This window comes from Sitodiplosis mosellana, unplaced genomic scaffold, assembly GCF_009176505.1.
Source record: "Sitodiplosis mosellana isolate CC-2019 unplaced genomic scaffold, AAFC_SMos_1.0 Smas_scaffold_4197, whole genome shotgun sequence".
NCBI lineage: Eukaryota > Metazoa > Arthropoda > Insecta > Diptera > Cecidomyiidae > Sitodiplosis > Sitodiplosis mosellana.
Window position 1 is genome coordinate 1 of NW_022599439.1, and position 1,680 is coordinate 1,680.

General features: G+C 38.3%; 2 protein-coding genes across 2 annotated transcripts; both read left to right on the forward strand.

Moving 5' to 3' along the window:
• The first annotated feature begins 6 nt into the window (after positions 1-6).
• Positions 7-737, forward strand: LOC129572118 (lysine--tRNA ligase-like). The gene has a single exon (XM_055452037.1). It carries the CDS (start codon positions 175-177, stop codon positions 544-546), a length of 372 nt encoding a protein of 123 aa, XP_055308012.1. The 5' UTR covers positions 7-174; the 3' UTR covers positions 547-737.
• Positions 738-873: 136 nt separating this feature from the next.
• On the forward strand, positions 874-1,645 carry LOC129572119 (lysine--tRNA ligase-like). Its single transcript, XM_055452038.1, has 2 exons — positions 874-1,069; positions 1,139-1,645. Exons 1-2 carry the CDS (start codon positions 942-944, stop codon positions 1,638-1,640), a joined length of 630 nt encoding a protein of 209 aa, XP_055308013.1. The 5' UTR covers positions 874-941; the 3' UTR covers positions 1,641-1,645.
• The last annotated feature ends 35 nt before the right edge of the window (positions 1,646-1,680 follow it).

The window sequence follows — 1,680 nt, forward strand, 5'->3', positions numbered from 1 at the left end:
CCACAAGAGTTTAACACCGAAGCAAGCAACAAGTTCATCAGTGATTTGTGCGTTAAACACAATATTGAATGTCCTCCACCACGTACAACTGCTCGTTTGCTTGATAAATTGGTGGGTGAATTCCTGGAGGAACAATGCATCAATCCAACATTCATTTGCGATCATCCTCAAATCATGAGCCCATTGGCCAAATATCACCGAAGTGTTCCAGGCTTAACGGAACGATTCGAATTGTTCGTTATGAAGAAGGAAGTTTGCAATGCATATACCGAATTGAATGATCCGGCCGTTCAACGTGAACGCTTCGCACAACAAGCCGCCGACAAGAAAGCTGGCGACGATGAAGCTCAATTAGTCGACGAAAACTTCTGCACATCACTTGAATATGGACTGCCACCAACTGGAGGATGGGGCATGGGAATCGATCGATTGACTATGTTCTTAACCGATTCAAACAACATCAAGGAAGTACTTTTGTTCCCTGCTATGAAGCCAGAGGATAATCAACCACATCCGGTCACCGATGAAAGCGTTGCACAAAAATAAATTCTCTTCAGCTTTAAGCTGCCGCTACACCAAGTGACTATTTATTTACAATTTCAGTATCCATTTCGGTTCGCCAAACCGATTCTACTATCCTCTAGAAGGAAATTTAAAAATGTTTCAATACCCCTCATCACTGTTTAACTTGGTTCTTCTGAAATATGCTATTGAATAAATTCGATACTTTAAAAAAACATCTTTCATTGAGTGAGTGACTCTATTCAATTTTGAATAAATATGTTGAATTCTGAACCTAGCGCTCTCTTGTTGTATCAGATACATTGACATTGGAACTGTCACACCTGTCATAAACATAGTGAGACAGTTGAAAAGAATTCACATACATAGCTGCGGCGTTTTGTTCATATATTTCAGTCTATTTATTTATTATATTACAAATGTTAAGTAGATCGCAGAAATGTTTTTATAGCGTTTTAAAAAGGGTGCCTGAGAAAAGATTCTTCCACTATTCTCTGGTGAATTGTATCGGTGTACCAAACGTTATTTACAGCAATAAGAATTCGAGGTTAGGTTTTTCGATCAAAACAAATCCTTACAGTCTTTTCATTTTGAATATTTCACACTTGTTAAACAGGAAAGACGCTCGAAGTAAACAAACGGAAAACACTGCCAAAATTAAAAATGAAGACGATCCAATATCATTGGGGAAGGTATTCTTCGAAACGAGAAAGGCTGAAGTTGAAAAATTTAAGCAAAACGCCGACACACATCCCTATCCACATAAATTCAATGTTACTCTTTCGTTGGAAAATTTCATTGAACAATACAATAATGTTATCTCGGATGGTGTAACGTTGGATGTCACAGTGAGTGTCGCTGGTCGTATACACTCCATTCGAAATTCTGGTGCAAAATTGATTTTCTACGATTTGCGCGGCGAAGGCGTCAAAATTCAAGTGATGGCCAATGCTCGTGGTTATGTCAACGAAGATGAATACGCTGCGGACACTAATAAAATTAAGAGAGGCGACATCATCGGAATTGAAGGTTCACCGGGTAAAACTAAGAAAGGCGAATTATCAATTATTCCCAAGAAGGTAATTCAACCTCTATTTAGAATGAAATATAACTGGTAGGTGAAGTGTGGAGCAAAATAACCGATTTTTTTTATTTGCT

Coding starts and splice junctions, on each gene's coding strand:
- LOC129572118 (XM_055452037.1), top strand. CDS start 175: ATGAGCCCATTGGCCAAATATCACCGAAGTGTTCCAGGCTTAACGGAA.
- LOC129572119 (XM_055452038.1), top strand. CDS start 942: ATGTTAAGTAGATCGCAGAAATGTTTTTATAGCGTTTTAAAAAGGGTG. Junction 1,070..1,138: donor TACAGCAATAAGAATTCGAG/GTTAGGTTTTTC, acceptor CTTGTTAAACAG/GAAAGACGCTCGAAGTAAAC.